The sequence below is a fragment of the Haliotis rubra genome, unplaced genomic scaffold (genome assembly GCF_003918875.1).
Source record: "Haliotis rubra isolate DU_JTF1 unplaced genomic scaffold, ASM391887v1 Scf805, whole genome shotgun sequence".
Lineage (NCBI taxonomy): Eukaryota > Metazoa > Mollusca > Gastropoda > Lepetellida > Haliotidae > Haliotis > Haliotis rubra.
In genome coordinates, this window is record NW_025767530.1 from 293,798 (window position 1) to 317,132 (window position 23,335).

The following is a 23,335-nucleotide window of genomic DNA, read 5'->3' on the forward strand; positions in this document are numbered from 1 at the left end:
TCACTGGCTCCACACACACTGGTCCCACCCATTACTCACTGGCTCTACACACTTACGCCACACACACTGGTCCCACCCATCACTCACTGGCTCCACATACACTGGTCCCACTCATTACTCACTGGCTCCACACACACTGGTCCCACCCATTACTCACTGGCTCTACACACTTGCGCCACACACACTGGGCCCACCCATCACTCACTGGCTCCACACACACTGGTCCCACTCATTACTCACTGGCTCCACACACACTGGTCCCACCCATTACTCACTGGCTCTACACACTTGCGCCACACACACTGGGCCCACCCATCACTCACTGGCTCCACACACACTGAGCCCACCCACCTCTCACTGGCTCCACACACACTGGGCCCACCCATCACTCACTGGCTCCACATACACTGAGCCCACCCACCACTCACTGACTCCATCCACACAAACTAACTCCATCCAAGCACTCTGGATCCAAGCACTCTGGATCCATCCACTCACAGAAGTTTCATCCCCACGCTGGCTCCATCCACACTATCTGGTTTTATTAACGCATTATGACGCCATCCACATACCACATACTAGTCCCATCGCACCTCACAGGCTCTATCCACACACTCTTGCTCTACACACACTTGCGCCACACAGACCGCCTCCGTGGTGTAGTGGTTAGAGCATCCGCCCGGAGTGCAGAAGGTCGCGGGTTCGATACCAAAAGACATTAAAATATGGTACTTGTTGGTCCCTGCCTGGCGCTCAGCATTAATGAGTACAACAAGGACTGGTCGGCTCGGAGTCAGTATAATGTGTCTGAGTGGGGTATTCATGCTTCACTGCGGCATGGTATCTCAGTGGGCTAGCACTATAAAACCAGCTAGAACAAGCAGCCGTACATACACACGCATGCACGTCGTCATATGAGCGAAATATTCTCAAGCACGATGTTAAACCCAATTCCACTACCACCTGCACTTGCGCCACTCACACTGGGCCGACCCATCACTCACTGACTCCACACATACTGGGCCCAACCATCACTCACTGGCTCCACACATACTGGGCCCACCCATCACTCACTGGCTCTACACACTTGCTCCACACACACTGGGCCCACCCACCACTCACTGACTCCATCCACACACACTTTCTCCATCCACACTGGGCCCACCCACCACACACTGGCTCCACACACACTAGGCTGGCCATATCACTCACTGGCTCCACACACACTAGAACCACCCATCACTCACTGGCTCCACACATGCTGCTCCACATACACTGGGCCCACCCATCACCACTCACTGGCTCCACACACATTAGGCCCACCCATCACTCACTGGCTCCTCACACAGTAGGCCCACCCATCACTCACTGGCTCCACACATGCTTGCTCCATCCACACTAGAACCACCCACCACTCACTGGCTCCATCTACACACCCTTTCTCCATCCACACTAGAACCACCCACCACTCACTGGCTCCATCCACACACCCTTTCTCCATCCACACTGGCCCCACCCACCACTCACTGGCTCCATCCAGACACCCTTTCTCCATCCACACTGGCCCCATCCACCACTCACTGGCTCCATCCACACACCCTTTCTCCATCCACACTGGCCCCACCCACCACTAACGGGCTCCAACCACACCCCCTTTCTCCATCCACACTGGCCCCACCCACCACTCTCACTGGCTCCATCCACACACCCTTTCTCCCATCCACACTGGCCCCACCCACCACTCACTGGCTCCATCCATGGCCCCACCCACCACTTTGGCTCCATCCACACTGGCCCCACCCACCACTCACTGGCTCCATCCACACACCCTTTCTCCATCCACACTGGCCCCACCCACCACTCACTGGCTCCATCCACACACCCTTTCTCCCTCCACACTGGCCCCACCCACCACTCACTGGCTCCATCCACACACCCTTTCTCCATCCACACTGGCCCCACCCACCACTCACTGGCTCCATCCACACTGGCCCCACCCACCACTCACTGGCTCCATCCACACTGACCCCACCCACCACTCACTGGCTCCATCCACACTGGCCCCACCCAACACTCACTGGCTCCATCCACACTGGCCCCCACCCACCCCACCCAACACTCACTGGCTCCCTTCATAAACATTTTTGAACTTATTCTTACACTCATTGAGGAACATTATTGGGTAGTTTTACAGCAGTTGTCATGTGTTGATTTAGTTGATTAATCAGCTCAGATGCAAAGCTCAACAAAACATGAGGGTATCACAGAAGGTAGAGGCCAGTCCTACCAGGATTGATTGTGATTGATGGGTGCGTGATATGCATGTTTGAACATGTCTTTGTGTGCATGATTCACATGTTATCATTACATCAGTCAAGTAACACAAGATATGTATGCCATGGAACCGGTTAATGATCCTGATGCTGAATACTCTGCGTCAGAAGTAAGTCATCTCTGAAACAATTCATTTTCCCACATTTTAGGCATGGTAGATGGTGAAGCACCTAAATGTACATAAACCTTTTGTGAAAATGAGGGATACAATATCTAAAGTTTGTTTTGGGTTGTCTTCGTGATGGCACTAAAATCTTGAAGCTTAATGAGTCCTCGCACTGACGCTGTATCTTACTGGACAAGGTAGGATAAGGACTATTTCTTGGCTACAGGATCTGCAAGATACATGAAATGAGAAAATAAAATGACAATGACAGAAATCAGATGTGTTCATATACATGAAAATAAAACTTTTTGTCATTTCAACTATTGTGTGTTTGGGACTGAAAACAACATCATGTTTATAAGGTAAATCTGTGAAAAAGTCAGATTTTAGAGCTCTCTAGATATTTGATATTTAAACTTGAACAAATTTTTTACCCAAGATGATTTTCTTAAGGGAGGTAAATAATAACAGCACAGTTGTGTTGGAGTCATAGACTTGCTCATATGTTTCTTTCCTCTTGAAATTCCTTCCTTGATCACTTATTCATACCACACGTCTGTACTCCATTCTTTCAGAAGTAAACTTGTTCCTAGTGGAAGAGGGGCGATGGGGTAGCCTAGTGGTTAAAGTGTTGGCTCGTCACACCGAAGACCCGGGTTCGAATCCCCACATGGGTACAATGTGTGAAGCCCATTTCTGGTGTCCCCAGCCGTGATGTTACTGGAATATTGCTAAAAGCGGCGTTAAACCAAACTCAGTCAGTCAGTCAGTCAGTCTAGTGGAAGAAAGAATAACGTTGTTAGCTTTTGGAAAATGTCAGACAATTTCTTAGCAATATTTTTAATATTCTTTGAGGATTTAAGTCAGACACAACAGAGGAAATGTCCTTTCTTGAACACAGCTGATGGCCATTGATGCTTGCTCAACCATCTTTCCTGGCAGAGATGGAGCCTGTGTGTTCAACAGTTTGCTAATGTGGCAGTTGACCTTGGGGTTAGCACTACAACCAGTGATCGATCTGGCTGGAAAAAATGTGTTTAATCTCCTATAGTTTTCTCCAGTGTGACATGATGCATTGGATCTGTCTATTTTCCTATTTTGTCTGGAATACAAGAGATATATTTATGTTGTCAGTGGAATAGGTCAAACTTTGAATAATTGTTTTACTGGGAGTTCACCTGGCTCATATGTCATTCAGGTCCTACCTTTTCTTTGAATGTTCTCATGTATTTTGTCATGTTGTAAATCTATACATTTAGTGGGGAAAGTTAAGCTTATTAGTTCTGTTTGACCATTGAAGTCAGCATCATAGATGTAAAATATGGAAAAGTACATTGCCCAAAAGCTGCCAGAGGCCTGGCTGAATAAGTGATTGCTCATCACTTAACACTTTAATAACGTTTAGATGAACACCTTGTTTTAACAATGATTTTTAGTAATCCATGCAGATACATTTTGTCACCTTGCTCCCTGGGACCTCCTAGGGACCTCTTGGAGACGCCTATGCACTGTTAGCACTCTCTGATACATGTCATGATGGCCACCTGAAGAGCACTTGTTATGCATGTTTCAGGCATTGTTTGAATTATGAATCCATGCTACCTTTAATCTGTGTCATCTTCAGACTTGAAATTAATTCATCTAGTTCTTGACATGAACCTTCTAATCTTGAAGCTAAACCTGCTATCCTTCAAGTTTTGAGTAAAGCTTTGTTTTTGATTTCTGGAAGCCATGCTATATCTTCAACTTTATGCCTTAGGCTGTAGGTTATAGGCTCCCATGCTTTAAGTATCATCTGCTTCTGTCAGATCAAACACTGTGACACACATTCAGCTGGATGATAGCCCAATGATGGTTTAATAATTCACTCTTTCACATCTGATCTGTTATCACATCACTCCGCTAGAACTGGGATAGGGACAACAACTGTCATATGTTGAATCCTGATGAAAGCCTGGAAACACTAGCCTCTGTAAAGATATAAGATGATCTGCCTGGTGAAGTCTGACTTTGAGGTCTGATAATGTGCAAGGTATGTCACAAATACAGTTGATGTCCGTGATGAGGACTATTCTTGCCCGTGACATAGAGCCCTTGCCAATTACGACCACGTCACATTGATTGAGAGAGCATGCCACCAATACCAATTCCCACAAGACTGACTGTGCGGATGTCTTGATGGCAGGCGATTGCACAGGCACGCCAGGCTGTTTGACTGTCATTTGTAATCTCATCACATTTACTGATTGTGCTATAGCTTGTTATGGTAGGCAATGCTGTTAGCATTTTGTACTGTGGCAATCCTCAGTGCAGTGATATTCATCTTTATATATGGGTCTGCACCTCTTAAGTCTGGCTGATCCCATGTCTGCCACGCTCCTGCTGTGTTTGGTATAGCGCAGTGTTGATGATGTTGTGTAATGCTTGTGATAATGGCAGGGGTAGGTTAACTTTCAAGGGACAACATTTTCCGTATCAATCCCTGTCAAATTGTCTCTGCCCTTTCAGGAGTATCATGAGTATTTGGGATTCTATCTCAGGCTTTTATCGAGATGGTGATTTTCTTGATCTGTTGCCAGGCCAGTGATGTTTTCTAGCACTGATGTGTTTTTGACTTCGTCAGTCTCTTTGTGGTCTTCCATCATAGGGGAGGAACCATCCCATTTGGTGAAATGGTATTGTTATTTTGGTGGGATGAAAACATGTTCATGTTGACTGCTCATGAGGAGAGTTGTGATAACAATTCCTGAGTGTATTAGAAAAGAGAGGTGACCATTAACAAATAGCCTTTGTAACAATGCCAACCAAGAGGGCCTACAGTACTGCTGTTTTACCTTCAGCTCTTATGTGTCTACATGTATTGATGTCAGGTAGTGGTAGCAGGAACTCATCTACTCAGACTGCCTGTAGCCATCATGTCAACAGTAGCACACATAGACAGACTACACATATCTCTCTAGCGTCCACCGCCTCCGTGGTGTAGTGGTTAGAGCATCCGCCCAGAGAGCGGAAGGTCACGGGTTCGATCCCCGACCGCGTCATACCAAAAGACGTTAAAATATGGTACTTGTTGGTCCCTGCCTGGCGCTCGGCATTAATGGGTACAACAAGGACTGGTCGGCTCGGAGTCAGTATAATGTGTCTGAGTGGGATATTCATGCTTCACTGCGGCATGGTATCTCAGTGAGCTAGCACTATAAAACCAGCTTAAGTCTGGGCTAGAACAAGCAGCCACACATACACATACACATGCATGCACGTCGTCATATGAGCGAAATATTCTTAAGCACGACGTTAAACCCAATTTTGTGTAATGTGTCAGTGCTACGAATCTAAAACCTAGTTAATCTAATTTTTGGTTTGTTTTTCAGAAATAGAAAGAAGCATAAAAGCCAATGATACAGAATTCAACGCTCAATTTGAATATGCAGTAAGTACTGGATTGAAATTTGATTCTCGTTTGATGTTTTATGCCATTTTAATGTTCCATTAAAAATGTTAAATAATAAATTTCATTATGTTTTAGTCTTTCATTATCCATTCTCATCTGAAATAGAGCCTCCTTTTGAGGTAGAATGTGTCGCCAGTTCCCCATTTACTGTGGAAAGAGGCAGATATACTGGAACCAAGCAGGGAATGTGGGTTATAACTCACGCTCAGTGACTTATGCAGGTCTTAAAAGGCGGTAACTTGTAATGGACCGAGTGACATTGGTGACTTGATTACTTCATTGCTTATGGCATCAATCCTTAGTCTAGACTGGGTTATTTGCAGCCTGCCTTCATTCAACTTGAGTTTTGCCCAGAAAACATTCATGGTTGACTACTTGGCAACTCTTTTACATAATCTCTTCAGAAATTCTGACATACTTTTAGAACCAGAGATGCTGATGTATTCCAAATGGCCAGTTTTTCCGTTCAGGTATGAAGACGACTCTGTGTTTCAATGAATAAAGTGAAAATGGGGATCTGTGTAATAATGCTAAATGTATTAAAAATGACTTTGTGTCAATAACTTTTTGACCTGTATGAGTTTATACCTGTGTAGGGTCAGAGTATCCATGCAAAAATCTAATATACTGCTGTATGAGTTTATACCTGTGTAGGGTCAGAGTATCCTCCGTACTGCTGTATGAGTTTATACCTGTGTAGGGTTTATACCTGTGTAGCAGAGTATCCTCCTGTACTGCTGTATGAGTTTATACCTGTGTAGGGGCAGAGTATCCAGAGTACTGCTGTATGAGTTTATACCTGTGTAGGGTCAGAGTATCCTCCGTACTGCTGTATGGAGTTATACCTGTGTTTATACCTGCTGTATGAGTTTATACCTGTGTCAGCAGAGTATCCTCCGTGTAGGGGTAGAGTATCCTCCTGTGTGGGGCACCTCTGTATGACTGCTGTATGAGTTTATACCTGTGTAGGGGCAGAGTATCCTCCGTACTGCTGTATGAGTTTATACCTGTGTAGGGGCAGAGTATCCTCCGTACTGCTGTATGAGTTTATACCTGTGTAGGGGCAGAGTATCCTCCGTACTGCTGTATGAGTTTATACCTGTGTAGGGGCAGAGTATCCTCCGTACTGCTGTATGAGTTTATACCTGTGTAGGGGCAGAGTATCCTCCGTACTGCTGTATGAGTTTATACCTGTGTAGGGTATCCTCTGTACTGCAGAGTATCCTCCCAGAGTACTGCTGTATGAGTTTATACCTGTGTAGGGGCAGAGTATCCTCCGCATTACTGCTGTATGAGTTTATACCTGTGTAGGGGCAGAGTATCCTCCGCTGTACTGCTGTATGAGTTTATACCTGTGTAGGGTCAGAGTATCCTCCGTACTGCTGTATGAGTTTATACCTGTGTAGGGGCAGAGTATCCTCCCTGTACTGCTGTATGAGTTTATACCTGTGTAGGGGCCTCCGTAGCTGTATCCTCAGAGTATCCTCCATTACTGCTGTATGAGTTTATACCTGTGTAGGGGCAGAGTATCCTCCGTACTGCTGTATGAGTTTATACCTGTGTAGGGGCAGAGTATCCTCCGTACTGCTGTATGAGTTTATACCTGTGTAGGGTCAGAGTATCCTCCGTACTGCTGTATGAGTTTATACCTGTGTAGGGGCAGAGTATCCTCCATCTGAGTTTACTGCTGTATGAGTTTATACCTGTGTAGGGTCAGAGTATCCTCCGTACTGCTGTATGAGTTTATACCTGTGTAGGGGCAGAGTATCCTCCGTACTGCTGTATGAGTTTATACCTGTGTAGGGGCAGAGTATCCTCCGTACTGCTGTATGAGTTTATACCTGTGTAGGGGCAGAGTATCCTCCGTACTGCTGTATGAGTTTATACCTGTGTAGGGTCAGAGTATCCTCCGTACTGCTGTATGAGTTTATACCTGTGTAGGGGCAGAGTATCCTCCCATGTACCGCTGCTGTATGAGTTTATACCTGTGTAGGGTCCCTCCTGTACTGCTGTATGAGTAGGTAGGGGCAGAGTATCAGAGTTTATACCTGTGTAGGGTCAGAGTACTGCTGTGTATGAGTTTATACCTGTGTAGGGGCAGAGTATCCTCCGTACTGCTGTATGAGTTTATACCTGTGTAGGGGCAGAGTATCCTCCATTACTGCTGTATGAGTTTATACCTGTGTAGGGGCAGAGTATCCTCCGTACTGCTGTATGAGTTTATACCTGTGTAGGGTCAGAGTATCCTCCAGTACTGCTGTATGAGTTTATACCTGTGTAGGGGCAGAGTATCCTCCGCATCGCTGCTGCTGTATGAGTTTATACCTGTGTAGGGGCAGAGTATCCTCCGTACTGCTGTATGAGTTTATACCTGTGTAGGGTCAGAGTATCCTCCGTACTGCTGTATGAGTTTATACCTGTGTAGGGCAGAGTATTTACTGCTGTATGAGTTTATACCTGTAGGTAGGGTCAGAGTATCCTCTGTACTGCTGTATGAGTTTATACCTGTGTAGGGGCAGAGTATCCTCTGTACTGCTGTATGAGTTTATACCTGTGTAGGGGCAGAGTATCCTCCGTACTGCTGTATGAGTTTATACCTGTGTAGGGGCAGAGTATCCTCCGTACTGCTGTATGAGTTTATACCTGTGTAGGGGCAGAGTATCCTCCGTACTGCTGTATGAGTTTATACCTGTGTAGGGGCAGAGTATCCTCCATTACTGCTGTATGAGTTTATACCTGTGTAGGGGCAGAGTATCCTCCGTACTGCTGTATGAGTTTATACCTGTGTAGGGGCAGAGTATCCTCCGTACTGCTGTATGAGTTTATACCTGTGTAGGGGCAGAGTATCCTCCGTACTGCTGTATGAGTTTATACCTGTGTAGGGGCAGAGTATCCTCCGTACTGCTGTATGAGTTTATACCTGTGTAGGGGCAGAGTATCCTCCGTACTGCTGTATGAGTTTATACCTGTGTAGGGGCAGAGTATCCTCCGTACTGCTGTATGAGTTTATACCTGTGTAGGGCAGAGTATCCTCCAGCTGCTGTATGAGTTTATACCTCAGAGTTTCTCTGATCAGGGTCATACACACACACTAACTCTAGTATGGCTCCTCCTCAGGTTTCTCTGATCAGGGTTTGTCTAACAACATCCAAGGCGTCATTAGCCCTTTCAAATCCTGTGTCTTTTCAGGTGATCAGTGTGCTTGCTTGTTACTTACTTGTTTGTGAACACCCAGTATCATCACTATTTGACGATAATGAGATTGCACATGATTATGGAAAGGGCTGGTGGCGTTAATTTACTTAAATTATATGTGTGAAGTAAAACATCCTGGAGTAACTCTGTTAGTGATGATTCATGTGACAGAGCAACATACTGGCCAAGAGCAAGAGACTGGAAAACAAGTTTATGAGAAAGGTTGTTTATCAATTCACATTCCTGTGAGCAGTGAGTTAGATTAGTTACAAAACACAGAACACCTGAGCCTACTGGTTTGATGCATCACGACTGTCACACCGGCAACAGCAGCTCTGGGTACAACAACCGTCATGTTCGCGCTGAATTAACACTTTTTTATATAAAAGCTAAAGTTGCTGATGCAGCTGAACACATCTTGGATAAGTTCATAGATATTTTGTATGCATTTGTATTTGCACTTGCAAGTTGTGTTTATTCAGCACCGTGACTCTACTGTGTATGATCGAAATATATAGATATACTGAAGTACTACAAACATTTTCTGACACTATTGGGGTTGAGTTGAAGTGAATTATAATAGTAAGATATGTTGTTTTTGACATTACATGTTGTCAAAGAGGTCTTTTTCCCCGAAAAAACGTGTGTCAGTTAAGCATATTGTTTCGCATCTGACATCTGATAGAAAAAGGCAACAGGCACAACATGTCTTATGACATCTAGCTCTGTTTGAAACTGACCTAGAAAGGTTCTTGCAATAATATGTGACTATGGATGGATGAAAGCAAGGTTCACCACATCCAGCCTGAGTTGAAACAACAGCTGTGGAATATGGAAAACACCACCACCAAAAAGGCACAGACTGTCCAATCAACTGTTCTGTCTGCCAAAGGTGTCTTCCTGATTGAGTGTCTTCCAGAATCCAGACAATAAGCGAGGCTGCTCAGGCATTTTACACTGTACTTTGAAAGGCAATTACAAAATCGTGTTTGAGATCAGAGTGTAATAACAGATTCAGTTTCTTGTTTTTGAGATCAGAGCGTAATAACAGGTTCAGTTTCTTGTTTTTGAGATCAGAGTGTAGTAACAGGTTCAGTTTATCTTGTTGGAGATCAGAGGGTAATAACAGGTTCAGTTTACCTTTTTAGAGATCAGAGGGTAATAACAGGTTCAGTTCAGTTTCAGAGCGTAATAACAGATTCAGTTTCTTGTTTTTGAGATCAGAGTGTAATAACAGGTTTAGTTTATCATGTTGGAGATCAGAGGGTAAAAACAGGTTCAGTTTATCGTGTTTGAGATCAGAGGGTAATGTCATGTCCACTGTCTTGTGTATGTAATTAGAGTGTAACACATTGTAACAACGCCTAAGGTATTTTGTGTTTGAGATGAGATGCTAGGTGTACAGCTGTATATGTTAATATTTGACTTTTCTATCCAGAACAACTACATTTCCACGTCCAAGTACAATGTGCTTACGTTCCTGCCCAAGAACCTGTTTGAGCAGTTCCAGCGGCTGGCCAACGCCTACTTCCTGGGTCTGCTTATCATGCAGGTAAGACACTGTTACCAGTTGTCACATGTGGCCACTTGACCAGTCACACCTCGTCAGTGTGGATGCCACAATGAGCAGATGAGTTGATTCTGATGGGCATTACATTTGGAAGCTGTTTTTAGCTGGACAACTTGTAATGTGGGATACGTTTGTAAAACCTGTCTAATGTTGCTCAAGATAGTGTCCCAGGAAACCTATGGCTATATTCTGGATTCTGGTTTCTGGTTCCCATCGTCCCCATGGATTATGTAAACTCCGCTGTCTTATAGCTGGAACATTGCTGAGTGCGATGTTAAACAGAACACAAAACATGACCAAAAAGCACAATGTTATGAAAGTTGAAGGTCATTCTATTAATATTATGTCTTGAAATTTCTTATGTATACTTTGTGAATATGCTTATCATGAAATTATGCTTTGATATATTGTTTGAAAGATAGTTGCGTATAAATTCATATATATTTCATTTCATGATGTGAAATTTATAATTATATATTATGTATGACAAAGTAACGTTATTGACGAGGCAAGGTCTTTTTCAGCTCTTAGCGTTTTGCCACCTGCAGCTAATTCTAAATATTTTTATTGTCCCTAGGACTTTTAAGAAGATATGTTTTGCTGTATATTGAAATATAGGATATGTGTCTAATGTATGAGGTTCCTTTGTTTCCAGTTCATTGAAGAGTGTTTAATTAGTTAAGTTGATTTTCCTGGTTGATGTCAGATGTGACAGCCACTGCACATGCATCACTGTCTGCCATGTGACCTTGTTGCTGGGAAACATCTGTGATGTTGATCGATGTGTGATGTTGACCGATGTGTGATGAGGATGTGTGGGATACAGAGATACATGTGTTTTATCATTGATACACAGTAGGTCAATAACTTCCTGTTGGGAAAGGTTTTTCACTTATCCAAAATGTACAAGAAATTGCTCATGTTGCTTTAGGCATGTCCTGATGAACTTATAGTTTCCTTATTCCTCTAGTGTAGATTCCAGGTGAAAATAGGTCCTAACTACCGATTCCTCTAAATCTACAGAGATTGCTCTTTGGCAAAGCTACACAAACCACTTGATCCATTTTTGCGGTGCCTGTCATTGCAAATTTCCCTTTTGATTTATATTAACATTATACTGCCGAATCACCTGTTGACATGAGGGAAAGGTTGATAAAAGTAGCTCGTATTACCTAGTCACCAACACCAACACCTGTTTAATGGATATGAAGACATTGTTTCTGTCCAGTAGATCTTTGAAGGTTATCGTTTGAAGACAATCAGTTCTTCAATGCTGAGTTTCTCTCAAACTCTGTAATAATCAACGGGCCTCCTTGATGTTGATATTGCCATCCCAACATTGAGGCTGTGTTATTACCAGTGTATGAAGTAAAGCCTGTCCGACCACCCGAGACAGGCTAGATTTCTGACAAACGGATTGTCTGGTCTGGTTAAATTCATTTTGGGCTGGTAACATTTTGAAGTTACCAGCCCTGATGTCTGGCTGGGTTTTTAGCTTATTTCATACACTGTTGTAACCCACATTATGATGGGTAGTAGGAAGTAGTGTAACCAGTCAAATCAGCAGACAGAAATCAAAGGTGGGTAATTTGTGGTAGTGAGAACCGCAGGAATAGATCCAGGGGTTGGTGTAGGTTTACAGAAGCCCCGGAGGTAGAGGGGATACCAGCACCCCTTGTTGTGGTAGTGAGAACCGCAGGAATAGATCCAGGGGTTGGTGTAGGTTTACAGAAGCCCCGGAGGTAGAGGGGATACCAGCACCCCTTGTTGTGGTAGTGAGAACCGCAGGAATAGATCCAGGGGTTGGTGTAGGTTTACAGAAGCCCCAGAGGTAGAGGGGATACCAGCACCCCTTGTTGTGGTAGTGAGAACCGCAGGAATAGATCCAGGGGTTGGTGTAGGTTTACAGAAGCCCCGAGAGGTAGAGGGGATACCAGCACCCCTTGTTGTGGTAGTGAGAACCGCAGGAATAGATCCAGGGGTTGGTGTAGGTTTACAGAAGCCCCAGAGGTGGAGGAGATACCAGCACCCCTTGTTGTGGTAGTGAGAACCAGGAATAGATCCAGGGGTTGGTGTAGGTTTACAGAAGCCCCGGAGGTAGAGGGGATACCAGCACCCCTTGTTGTGGTAGTGAGAACCGCAGGAATAGATCCAGGGGTTGGTGTAGGTTTACAGAAGCCCCAGGAGGTAGAGGGGATACCAGCACCCCTTGTTGTGGTAGTGAGAACCGCAGGAATAGATCCAGGGGTTGGTGTAGGTTTACAGAAGCCCCAGAGGTAGAGGGGATACCAGCACCCCTTGTTGTGGTAGTGAGAACCGAGGAATAGATCCAGGGGTTGGTGTAGGTTTACAGAAGCCCCAGAGGTAGAGGGGATACCAGCACCCCTTGTTGTGGTAGTGAGAACACCCAACAGGTAGAGGGATACCAGCACCCCTTGTTGTGGTTAGATCCAGGGGTTGGTGTAGGTTTACAGAAGCCCCCAGAGGTAGAGGATACCAGCACCCCTTGTTGTGGTAGTGAGAACCGCGAGGAATAGATCCAGGGGTTGGTGTAGGTTTACAGAAGCCCCAGAGAGGTAGAGGGATACCAGCACCCCTTGTTGTGGTAGTGAGAACACAGGGAATAGATCCAGGGGTTGGTGTAGGTTTACAGAAGCCCCGGAGGTAGAGGGATACCAGCACCCTTGTTGTGGTAGTGAGAACCGCAGGAATAGATCCAGGGGTTGGTGTAGGTTTACAGAAGCCCCAGAGGTAGAGGGGATACCAGCACCCCTTGTTGTGATAGTGAGAACCTTGGGAATAGATCCAGGGGTGGTGTAGGTTTACAGAAGCCCGAGGTAGAGGGGATACCAGCACCCCTTGTTGTGGTAGTGAGAACCGCAGGAATAGATCCAGGGGTTGGTGTAGGTTTACAGAAGCCCCGAGGTAGAGGTGGTATACCAGCACCCCTTGTTGTGATAGTGAGAACCGCAGGAATAGATCCAGGGGTTGGTGTAGGTTTACAGAAGCCCCGGAGGTAGAGGGGATACCAGCACCCCTTGTTGTGGTAGTGAGAACCGCAGGAATAGATCCAGGGGTTGGTGTAGGTTTACAGAAGCCCCGGAGGTAGAGGGGATACCAGCACCCCTTGTTGTGGTATAGCCTACTGGGCATTCACTCAGTCGCGACTGTTTGAGGCAGATAGTGAATGTGATTTGTTGTATCATCGTACACCTTTGTATCACTGTATCCATGCATGTAGCAGAAAGCCAGAGCACGTTAGCTGTGCATGTCAATGAGGCAGTTTGACTGGTATCACGCTAGGCTGTGTGGAAATATTCGTTTGTCGTACACATAAACAGAAATGGCATTTCACAACTTTCCTTTCATGTCAGTCACCAGCATTGTTGTATCTGCACACTATAGCCGGCGACATGAAAGTTACCTCAGCTGAAAATCAATTATCTTGAAATCAAAGGTTGGCTTTGTCATGTTTTATCAACAAATGCTGTTACTGATTTTTTTTTCACAGCCATAATATTTCTGTTTTGTATGTCACACAGCTCTTTACTTGTTGTTTCGTTAATCTGTGATCTGATTGTAAAGCATCTTGTCCAGACCAACATTACATTGCCTTATTTAGGAAATGCAGGGCTACAGATAAGGGGCGTACACATGTAATGTACGCCTAAAAATCAATGAAGTATGACATAATATGAGATTTCAAGCGTATCATAAATACCTTTGTACGTCTAACCTATATAGAGTTAAGTAGCTGAAAAGTTGTTGTGAGTCAGTATGGCTTAACGCCGCTTTTAGCAATATTCCAGCAATATCACGGCGGGGAACACCAGAAATAGGCTTCACACACTGTACCCATGTGGGACTTGCAATAAGAGGAGTAAGTACACCCACAACCCCAAAAGTTAGCTGGAGCCCAAGAAAAGTATTTATGAAAGAAGGACCTAACAACTGTAGATGTACCTGCAGCCTGCCTATTTAGAGTCGGTGTTGAAATCCCTCTATGAGAGGCTGCTGTTGTTATTTGCAAATACAAACATCAAGTGAAACATCCATTGCTGAGATGCACATGCTGATGATAGTATGTCACCGTTGGGCATGTTCTTGTAGCATAACTGTACTGTCTGTTGTCAGTAACTAAACAAATTCCTAACACGTCCCTGTCTTGTCTCTGGCTAAGGAATGAATGGGGAGCCATGTTTGTGTGTTACTGGATATCGAGATCAGCGGGTGATATTCAGTACCTCTATGTTTATTCTGTGACCTGCCACAGTGGAGTGATGGTTCTGATCTAGATATTCCCATTATCAACCACTAGTTTGCCTGGTCCAAACATGAACATCATCAAACAATGGTGTGTCTGGTCCAGACATTCATACTATCAACCACTGGTTTGCCTGGTCCAAACATGAACATCATCAAACAATGGTGTGTCTGGTCCAGACATTCATACTATCAACCACTGGTTTGCCTGGTCCAAACATGAACATCATCAAACAATGGTGTGTCTGGTCCAGACATTCATACTATCAACCACTGGTTTGCCTGGTCCAAACATGAACATCATCAAACAATGGTGTGTCTGGTCCAGACATTCATACTATCAACCACTGGTTTGGCTAGATAGAGCCAGTCAACCATTTACACGTTACAGTGATGCACTGGTGGTGTATTACTAAAACTACAGCATCTTGTGCATGTTATTAGCAGCTTCCTACATTCCTCCAGCCTGTTCAATCAATATGCATGCTGGAAGCAGGTGACTAATGTGTTGTTTCTGTAGGTCTGTGTGTTCTGTATGTTGGAACCAGCATGTGCCAATGTTTACCATGTTGCCTTTGATAGGTCATTCCAGCTATTACATCACTTAGTCCTGTGACCACTATCATTCCATTGGTGTTCGTGCTCACAGTATCAGCCATCAAGGATGCAATCGATGATTTCGTAAGTGACACGTGGTTTGGCGGGACGTTGCCAGCTTCCCTGCACAGCTTATGCCTCTGTGTTGCACTTGCGAGCCCTCTGCAATATTATAACATTTGCTTCGTGCTTTGCTTGCATCTGTCATATACCCTCTGCACATTCAGCTATTTTGATGGATTCATTTTGCCAATCACAAGAAACTGGAGTCTGTTTATGCTGTTTACAATGTATTCATTTAATCTTCTATTTTTAGGTTATGGCTAGACGTTACACTACCTCATATGTCCGGTGCTATACATTGTGTCCTGGAATGTGATACTGTGGGGGATTTCTTTTTGGATTACACCATTTTGTTTACATGATGACAGCTCAAGATTTGTTGTGCTGTGTCATGAGCAGGAGCATGTGGGAGTTATAGTTCCGTTTTGTTTCTTTGTGTTTACGTCCCTAAAAAGCAAATCATGTCTCAGTTCCCATTTTGTATAGGGACAATCAGTATGGTTCTAAACGTGAAATGTCTTATAAAAGACTTCAGTAAACCTGCACTGTGCACTTTGAAACATATACCTTTGTAATATCTACCATTTGCCATTCTTTAGAACAGTGCTTTTGTAAAAATTGATTTGCATTCATCATCAGAAGTCTTGTTTTTCTGTGTGCATAAAAAATATATATAGACCAAAGTTCACCTTTGTGCTAAATATGAATTTAGAGTTGTGAAACCTTTCCTCACGTACAGTGCATGCAAGGTTATCACATTATATTTAATAGATTAAGTAGATCCCGTTTACTTGCACCTCAGGCACACAGCTGGTCCCGTGTTAAAGATTGGAACTTGAGTGAGACATGAATTGATCTTTTGTTGGGATAGCCAATTAATTCTTCACTCCTTCTCTTTCAGCTGAGTTTATACATTAGCAATGATGAGGCTAATCCACCATGCATCATTGTTGCATATAGCTACTATTGTGACTAATCCTCGGAAATACTGACATTCAATCTAACGCAAAGTTCGACTCCATCGCCTTCAGTCTTCTAGTAACATAATATTGTTTCTTCTCCATGATTTTAGTTCATCAACACTCTGGCTTTGAATTACTATGTATGTTATCAACAGTCACACCCACATCATAACATTAACCCCACCTGCAGGCTCCAGTGTTAGTCTCACCAGGGACAACATGGCCCCACCTTAATTACAGGAGAAAACAGAATCTTTGAAAGTGTGAAATCCACAAAGCCCAATGCCCAAATATGAAAGCCCAACTGGCTTACATGCTTATAATAAAGCAACCACCGCTTCCATAGTTTTGTGACTGGTGTGCTTGCAAACATAATGGGATTTGTTGACATGGAATTTCCAGCGTTCCATGCCGATAGTTATGTTATGATAGTTTGCATTGTGAAAAATTCCCCTCAATACTTATTATATTATATCTTGAAACATATGTGGACCTACTCAGGTCATACAGTGACACCATGCTTTCATAAGTAGTCAGATATCAAAGGTTATGTGTGAAGAAAAGATGCTATGTTTTGAGAAAACGTATCCCTTGAACTACAGTGTGGTGATTGTGGAAGCGAGACAGTCCCACTGATATGACACAACCAAATGACAGCAAGTAAGGTCTATTTGATCAGTTGGCTGTTCTGTCAAAGGACCATCAACAAAATCGATTGAGTAAGTAGGAAATAGATTGTGTATGTTGCATGGTGACAGTGAGAAGGCTGATAGGAGGAAAACATTGTCTGGCTAGAGAATCTTTCATAACTGTCAGGACAGGGAGAATGTCACAATGATGGCTACCCTTAGCAACTTCATGTTTTGTTGATTCAAGGGATCTGGGAATCTGTTTTGCAAGGAGAGAGAGATGTTGCTGAAAGAACAGCATAACGTATAAGTGCAGGGATTGAATTAGGGCTTACCAAAACATGGGTATCAAGATAAACATGCTTTAAAGAACTGACTGAAACTGATTGACATGTTTATGAAGAAACAAAAGAGTTATGATAAGAAGCAGGTTACAAGATTTCATTGGAAAAGCAGTAATTTGTACATTCCCAAGTTTTGTTTTTGCGTCTTTCTTTGTGAAATAGCTCTGCATCCCCAAAGTCTTCTGAAATCAGATGACAGTTGCTTTATGCTTGTCTGTGTGCATCTCTCTTCTCCATGTTCAAAGTCTTTCATCGTGCCAGAGAAGTTTATTTGCGACTGCAGAGTTTGGCTTCCCTTTGTTGGTGACAGGCAGTTGCTATACAGTGTGGGATGTGTATGTCTCTAGGTGATGCCCGTGGTCTCATCCCTCACTCCCCTCACTACGGTCATACCGCTCGTCGTTGTGCTTATAGTCACTGCCATCAAGGACGCTGTCGATGACTTTGTAAGTGCCCGATGTCGTCTGTAGTTGGAGTGAGGATGTCTCTTACATTACTCTACTCACTGTAGAGTAATTAAATTCATTTGGGATTCTTGGAATAGTTTTCTTGTAATGTTTGATTATTTAATTAGGTTCATGTTCTATATTCATTCCATTAAATATATGGAGTAATTTTTAGATGTCCTGGTAGTCAATTTTTGTATATCATCTAATGGTAACTCATGTTTCATGGTAAACAGATATATATATAGTATTTCCTGATGTTAATTCTCCAAATGGCAATCCAAGTTCATTCATATTGTCAGTGGATACGAGATGACAGAATCTACCTTATGTTTTGGAAAAGTTAACTGGAACTTGAATCCATTGCACAAGCTTCATATTCACTCATACATTCCCCGACCAAAATAGGGCCTGGTATACCGGTAAGCTTTTCAATCCATCCAGCACAGCCTTGTACTCAAGAATGTTCTGGCAGAGTTGTGTCCCAAAGGCTGACACATGGAGTACTCCCGTACTGATTCCAGCTTCTCATGCCCTGTTTCCTGATCTGAAGCTTCCAACCCTGCAGAAACAACATCCACTGCCTTGACCTTGCAATAACCAATATAAGCCTGCTATATATACTGCAGTGCTTAGCACTGCGATGCTAGAACAGCTGATGACTGCTGGGTCTGCTTAATGAACAGATAATATTCATGCTTACCAAACATCATGCTAACTTGTGTAACAACACTTACAACAGTAGCGGTCTTCACTCAGCATTAATGCACCTGACCTTTCCATTTGAATATGTAGTTTTTGACATTTGCTGATCTTGCTTTCATGGAATTCAGATGTAATGTCAAGCAGTTGAAGATGTATTTGCTAGAAACATAAATGTCAGAAGTCATAGTTACTGTCAGAGTTCTCTTAAAGTGGAATTTGATAAGTTACTTGTTTAAATTGAAAATATGATTTGAGATCCTATTTCATTAAAACATTATCATGATTCTGACAATAATAAACATGTATCATGATCATTGTGAGAAAAGTAAACATTTATGTTAGGTATTATATATTTACAGAGTAGGTTGTTCAGAGTGAATCTGGAGGCAGCTAGGTAGGATTGTGGGCTATAGGGTTTTATATGGATAAGTTCAACCCAGACTTAGTGAATGTCTGTACTGATATATATGGATAAGTGGGACTTAGTGAATGTCTGTACTGTTATGCATGGATAAGTGGGTCTTAGTGAATGTCTGTACTGACATACATGGATAAGTGGGACTTTGTGGAGGTCTGTACTGTTAAACATGGATAAGTGGGATCTAGTTGAGGTCTGTACTGTTATACATGGATAAGTGGGACTTAGTGGAGGTCTGTACTGTTATACATGGATAAGTAGGACTTAGTTGAGGTCTGTCCTGAGATATATGGATAAGTGGGACTTAGTGGAGGTCTGTACTGAGATATATCGATAAGTGGGACTTAGTGGAGGTCTGTACTGAGATATATCGATAAGTGGGACTTAGTTGAGGTCTGTACTGTTATACATGGATAAGTAGGACTTAGTTGAGATCTGTCCTGAGATATATGGATAAGTGGGACTTAGTGAATGTCTGTACCGAGATATATGGATTAGTGGGACTTAGTGGAGGTCTGTACTGTTATACATGGATGAGTGGGACATAGTGGAGGTCTGTACTGTTATGCATGGATAAGTGGGACTTAGTGAATGTCTGTACTGGGATATATGGACTAGTGGGACTTAGTGGAGGACTGTACTGTTATGCATGGATAAGTGGGACTTAGTGAATGTCTGTACTGTTATACATGGATAAGTGAGACTTAGGGGAGGTCTGTACTGCTATACATAGATAAGTGGGACTTAGTGGAGGTCTGTACTGAGATATATCGATAAGTGGGACTTAGTTGAGGTCTGTACTGTTATACATGGATAAGTAGGACTTAGTTGAGATCTGTCCTGAGATATATGGATAAGTGGGACTTAGTGAATGTCTGTACCGAGATATATGGATTAGTGGGACTTAGTGGAGGTCTGTACTGTTATACATGGATGAGTGGGACATAGTGGAGGTCTGTACTGTTATGCATGGATAAGCGGGACTTAGTGAATGTCTGTACTGAGATATATACTGATAAGTGGGACTTAGGGGAGGTCTGTACTGTTAAACATGGATAAGTGGGACTTAGTGGAGGTCTGTCCTGAGATATATGGATAAGTGGGACTTAGGGGAGGTCTGTACTGTTATACATAAATAAGTGGAGGTCTGTCCTGAGATATATGGATAAGTGAGACTTAGTGGAGGTCTGTACTGTTATACATGGATAAGTGAGACTTAGTGAATGTCTGTACTGTTTAACATGGATAATCGGGACTTCGTTGAGGTCTGTACTGTTATGCATGGAAAAGTGGGACTTAAAAGAGGTCTTTACTGTTAAACATGGATAAGTGGGTCTTAGTGGAGGTCTGTCCTGAGGTATATGGATAAGTGGGACTTAGGGGAAGTCTGTACTGTTATACATAGATAAGTGTGACTAAGTGGAGGTCTGTACTGTTATACATGGATAAGTGGGACTTAGTGGAGGTCTGTACTGTTATGCATGGATAAGTGGGACTTAGTGAATGTCTGTACTGAGATATATGGATAAGTGGGACTTAGTGGAGGTCTGTACTGTTATACATGGATAAGTGAGACTTAGTGGAGGTCTGTGCTGTTAAACATGGATAAGTGGGATGTAGTGGAGGTCTGTACTGTTATACATGGATAAATGGGACTTAGTGGAGGTCTGTACTGTTAAACATGGATAAGTGGGACTTAGTGGAGGTTTGTACTGTTATACATGGATAAGTGAGTCTTAGGGGAGGTCTGTACTGTTATACATAGATAAGTGGGACTTAGTGAAGGTCTGTACTGTTATGCATGGATAAGTGGGATTTAGTGAATGTCTGTACTGAGATATATGGATAAGTGGGACTTAGTGGAGGTCTGTACTGTTAAACATGGATAAGTGGGACTTAGTGAATGTCTACTGATATATATGGATAAGTGGGACTTAGTGGAGGTCTGTACTGTTAAACATGGATAAGTGGGACTTAGTGAATGTCTACTGATATATATGGATAAGTGGGACTTAGTGGAGGTCTCTACTGTTAAACATGGATAAGTGGGACTTAGTGGAGGTCTGTACTGTTATGCATGGATAAGTGGGACTTAGTGAATGTCTGTACTGAGATATATGGATAAGTGGGACTTAGTGGAGGTCTGTACCGTTAAACATGGATAAGTGGGACTTAGTGAATGTCTACTGATATATATGGATAAGTGGGACTTAGTGGAGGTCTGTACTGTTAAACATGGATAAGTGGGACTTAGTGAATGTCTACTGATATATATGGATAAGTGGGACTTAGTGGAGGTCTCTACTGTTAAACATGGATAAGTGGGACTTAGTGAATGTCTGTACTGAGATATATGGATAAGTGGGACTTAGTGGAGGTCTGTACTGTTAAACATGGATAAGTGGGACTTAGTGAATGTCTGTACTGAGATATATGGATAAGTGGGACTTAGTGGAGGTCTGTACTGTTAAACATGGATAAGAAGGACTGGTAGGGTTAGGCATGGATAAGTGGGTTCTTATGGGGCATCTGTAGGGTTATGTATGGATAGGTTCGGACTTAATTCAAGTCTGTAGGGTTATGTATGGATAAGTGAGACACAGATAATGATTCCATCCAAACAGTAATGACACATTGCATGTTAAAGGAGCTGCATACTTTTACTGATGTCTGAAGTAATTAAACTTGCTAGCCTGAAAGTAAGAGCATCAAACATGAATGTGATTTTCATTGCTGGCATCGCCATGTACAACCTGTTGAGCTGACAGTATTACAAGCAGGCCTAGTGGTGGCTGCTGTTGGTGTAATTTATATGCTAATAGTTTAACCACATGGATGATGTTGGCTTTGTATGAGGATACCAGACCTGTTCAGCCATAACAGAGTGACTTCCACTGCCAGATAAGGAACTATGTCCGTTAAACAATATTGATTGTTATTCAATGGGAATTAGTTTCAAGGTTTATTCTTTCAACCTGCTGATATCCCAGTCAATGCTTTAATGGAAAGGTATTACTAGTATTTGATAAATTGGTTTAGGATTGAGAAAGAATTGATATTTTGTGGACAGCCTTGACTCATTACAGTTATGAAATATTGAAACTCATGTAATTTATACATTCATTTGTAATATTATTTATGATAAAGGAGAATGTATAAAAGTTCATCTGATTGATGCAGAGTTGATGATATTTTCTCTGTTTATCCCATTACTATAAGAAAAAAGTAAGCATATTAATTTCTCAATTGTCATTACAATAAAGCTTTTTTGTGACAAGGCATTCCTGGCAGGAATTTGTTCTGACGTTCAATCACAGATTCTTGATGAAAAATGTATCTTCTGTAGAAACGTCATCGGAGTGATGCACAGGTAAACAACAGGAAGTCCGATGTCTTGCGAGATGGCACAATCGTATCAGCACGATGGCACACAGTTGTCGTGGGCGACATCATACGACTCAAAAACAATGACTTTGTTGCTGTAAGTATACTTTTACAAAGGTTAATGTAGCTGTTACTGGCTTCTGAGGTTGACATCATCTTTCATCACCAGTGCCAAGTCCTGCCTTGATTATTGCGTTTGACAAGAATGAAGAAAGGCTAGTCATGTGGTAGCTTTCGTTCATTTTGTTCATGTTCATTTGTCTTCCCTTAAAAGTGAGTTTTTCACCCAAATGTTAAATGTATTTGGGTTAGGAAACTGCATTATAGGATTCTATCATTTTGTTTACTGTTCCAAAAATAATCTATCTTAAAGTCCATATATATTTATATCTTTCTAAATCACAGCATATCAAGATGTCTTTCTTTTAACAGCAAATCTGACTTTCTTTAATCCCTCATTTCAATGGGAATAATTGACTGAGCCTAAAGGAGGCAAATGAACTGAGTTATTTCAGGAATATGTATTAACCCTATAATAACAAGAGCAGAGTTTACCTTAGACTTTTCCAAAAATGTCAAGAATATTGTATAAATATCCTGGTAGCAATGTCTGGTGCCTATTAGTCTAGCTCACATGATTAGCTGACTAACCAGGTATAGAAAGTACAATTGAATTGGCCTTGATAGTGATGGCATCAGGCTAGCAGCTGATTAGGTTATCCTCATATAGCCAGCCATCTTTGTCATCAAGATATGAGAAACAAGTAACTAGATGAATCACTTGATACTCCACAACTCGTGAAACTTGGATTGTAATGTTAACATATCAGCTGCATTTGAAATTTTTAAATACACTAACATCGCCATA

The 23,335-nt window shown here is 42.7% G+C and overlaps 1 protein-coding gene across 1 annotated transcript in view; it reads left to right on the plus strand.

Moving 5' to 3' along the window:
• LOC124261726 (phospholipid-transporting ATPase ID-like) overlaps nt 1-23,335 on the plus strand; it is a 105,698-nt gene that overhangs the window by 50,927 nt on the left and 31,436 nt on the right. The window contains exons 4-7 of the mRNA XM_046696075.1: nt 5,812-5,870; nt 10,525-10,638; nt 17,862-17,960; nt 22,430-22,564. Coding sequence (XP_046552031.1) covers nt 5,812-5,870; nt 10,525-10,638; nt 17,862-17,960; nt 22,430-22,564 — 407 coding nt within the window. The remainder of the gene's footprint in view (nt 1-5,811; nt 5,871-10,524; nt 10,639-17,861; nt 17,961-22,429; nt 22,565-23,335) is intronic.